This window comes from Otolemur garnettii, unplaced genomic scaffold (assembly GCF_000181295.1).
Source record: "Otolemur garnettii isolate 467f Iridium unplaced genomic scaffold, OtoGar3 scaffold00050, whole genome shotgun sequence".
NCBI classification, from domain to species: domain Eukaryota; kingdom Metazoa; phylum Chordata; class Mammalia; order Primates; family Galagidae; genus Otolemur; species Otolemur garnettii.
Genome location: NW_003852445.1, coordinates 7,607,847 through 7,610,171, shown reverse-complemented (window position 1 = coordinate 7,610,171; position 2,325 = coordinate 7,607,847). Strand labels below are relative to the sequence as shown.

Below are 2,325 nucleotides of genomic sequence, written 5' to 3'. Positions count from 1 at the left end.
AAAAAAAAAAAAAAAGTCTCATATTTCAGACATCCCAGGCAAAATGCTTCCAGGCATTTTGAAAAGTAGCTAAAGAACAACATTTTGTAAGATGAAAGTGGAGGGCGGGAAGGTACAATACAATAAGCCCATAACATTGGAAAACAAGACATGTGAGAGGACCGCTCCCAGGCAATGACTGGAATAAACCGCCTGCCCTGCGGTTGCCATGGCAATTGTCCAAAGGTGCCAGGTGGCAGTTCCTCTTCCAATCCCTGCTCTTTTCAGCAGGAAGCTCTGAAGTGGCTGGGAAAGCCCCAAGTGGCTGGTCATGTAAGGCAGAGATCGAGGCAACACGGTCTCCAATTTTACTCTGCTCCAGTTCTACCTCCATAGAGCCCCTCCTCACCCAGCAGTGATCTACCCCATACACCCACCTTGGACAGTCTCACTGGGAGTGATTCCAAAGATGTGTCACTTTACTTGGTTAGCTTACCAGAATCAACCTTTCTTTGTTGGGGGGCCCTACTTATTCTCACTGGATGTACAGCCTGGTTTGAAGTTTTCAGAGGAACCGAGTCTGGGACACAAACGGACTTGGGGCTCTGGAGCTCCTATTGTCGCAAAGTGGAGTATGGATTCAACTTCTAAGCAGGAACTTAAATACTCATGAATTTTTCCTGCTTTAAGACCTGCATGCCACAATTTACCTCTCGTTACTATCTCCTATTTCTTTTCTCCTTAGAGCCGGATTGCTTAAAGGATTTGTTTACATTCACAGCCTTTACTTTTTTCCCTTCCCATCACCACTCAGTCCATTGAAATCTGGCCTTTGCTCCCAACACTCTAGTTGGAAAGCTCTGGCGGAGGTCACCAAACACTGCACTGCGGCTAAATCTAATGTTCACATCAGCAAGGAACTGTTAACCATCCAGAGTTTTGAAACATTTCTTTCTTATGCTTCCACGACACTATCTTTTTCTGGGGCAGCTGGCATTTTGATACAACTCTTTTGATGTGGTGACTTTTTTTTTTTTTTTTTAAGAGATGGGTCTCACTTTGTCACTCAGGCTGAAGTGCATTCACATTATCATGGCTCATTGCAGCCTCAATCTCTTGGGCTCAAGGAATCCTCACACCTCAGCTTTCCAAGTAGTTGAGGATACAGGGGTGTGCCACGCCTGGGTAATTAAAAAACTTTTTAAAAAATACAGACAGAGGGTTCACGCCTGTAATCCTAGCAATTTGGGAGGCCAAGGCAGGTGGATCACCTGAGCTCAGGAGTTTGAGACCAGCCTGAGTAAGAGCAAGACCCCCATCTCTACTAAAATAGAAAAACTACCTGGGTATAGTGGTGGATGCCTGTAGTCTCAGCTCCTCAGGAAGCGGAGGCAAGAGGATTGCTCAAGCCTAGGAGTTTGAGGTTGCTGTGGCAACCCTCTACCCAGGGTGACAGAGTAATACTCTGTCTCAAAAATAAAATAAAATAAGCCAGGTGCGGTGGCTCATCCCTGTAATCCTAGCACTCTGGGAGGCTGAGGCAGGTGGATTGCTTGAGCTCACAGGTTTGAGAACAGCCCGAGCAAGAATGAGACCCCTGTCTCTAAAAATAGCCAGGTGTTGTGGCAGGCACCTGTAGTCTCAGCTACTCAGAGGCTGATGCAAGAGAATCACTTGAGTCCAAGAGTTTGAGGTTGCTGTGACCTATGACACTATAGCAAGGGTGACAAAATGAGGCTACCTAAAAAAAAAAAATACAGACAGTCTTGCTATGTTACCCCCAGACTGATCTCAAACTTCTCAAGTGATTCTCCTACCTTGGCACCCCAAAGTGCTGAAATCATAGGCATGAGCCACTGCACCTGGCATGATTCAGTGATATTTTAAGTAATGATCTATCAAACTTTCTTTTTTTTTTGAGACAGAGTCTCGGTTTGTTGCCCTTTGTAGAGTGCTGTGGCGTCATAGCTCACAGCAACCTCCAACTCTTGGGTGCAAGCAATTCTCTTGCCTCAGCCTCCCAAGTAGCTGGGACTGCAAGAGCCTACCATAAAGCCCTGCTATGTATATAGCAAGAGAGAAAGAGAGAGAGTGAGTCTTGCTTTTGCTCAGGTTGGGCTGGAACCTGTATCCTCCTGCCTTGACCTCCTAGAGTGCTAGGATTACAGTCAAAGTTTCAGTTATAAAAAATATTGTTAATGAATGTATGAAACAAACGTTTGTTAATTCATCTGAGTTTTACTCTATTGCTGATCTCCATTATGGAAAGATCAGGAGGAAGGGGACTCATATGGAATGGAGGTAAGAAAAGGGGTCAAGGCTGGGCGTGGTGGCTCATGCCTGTAA

General features: G+C 45.5%; 1 protein-coding gene across 2 annotated transcripts in view; it reads left to right on the top strand.

Moving 5' to 3' along the window:
- The window catches only part of PPP1R14D (protein phosphatase 1 regulatory inhibitor subunit 14D), a 20,312-nt gene that overhangs the window by 2,494 nt on the left and 15,493 nt on the right, over nt 1-2,325 (top strand). The window contains exon 2 of one of the 2 annotated variants that reach the window (XM_012806338.2): nt 1,905-1,971. The exons of the other annotated variant lie outside the window; for it this stretch is intronic. Coding sequence (XP_012661792.1) covers nt 1,905-1,971 — 67 coding nt within the window. The remainder of the gene's footprint in view (nt 1-1,904; nt 1,972-2,325) is intronic. 2 annotated transcript variants of the gene reach the window in all.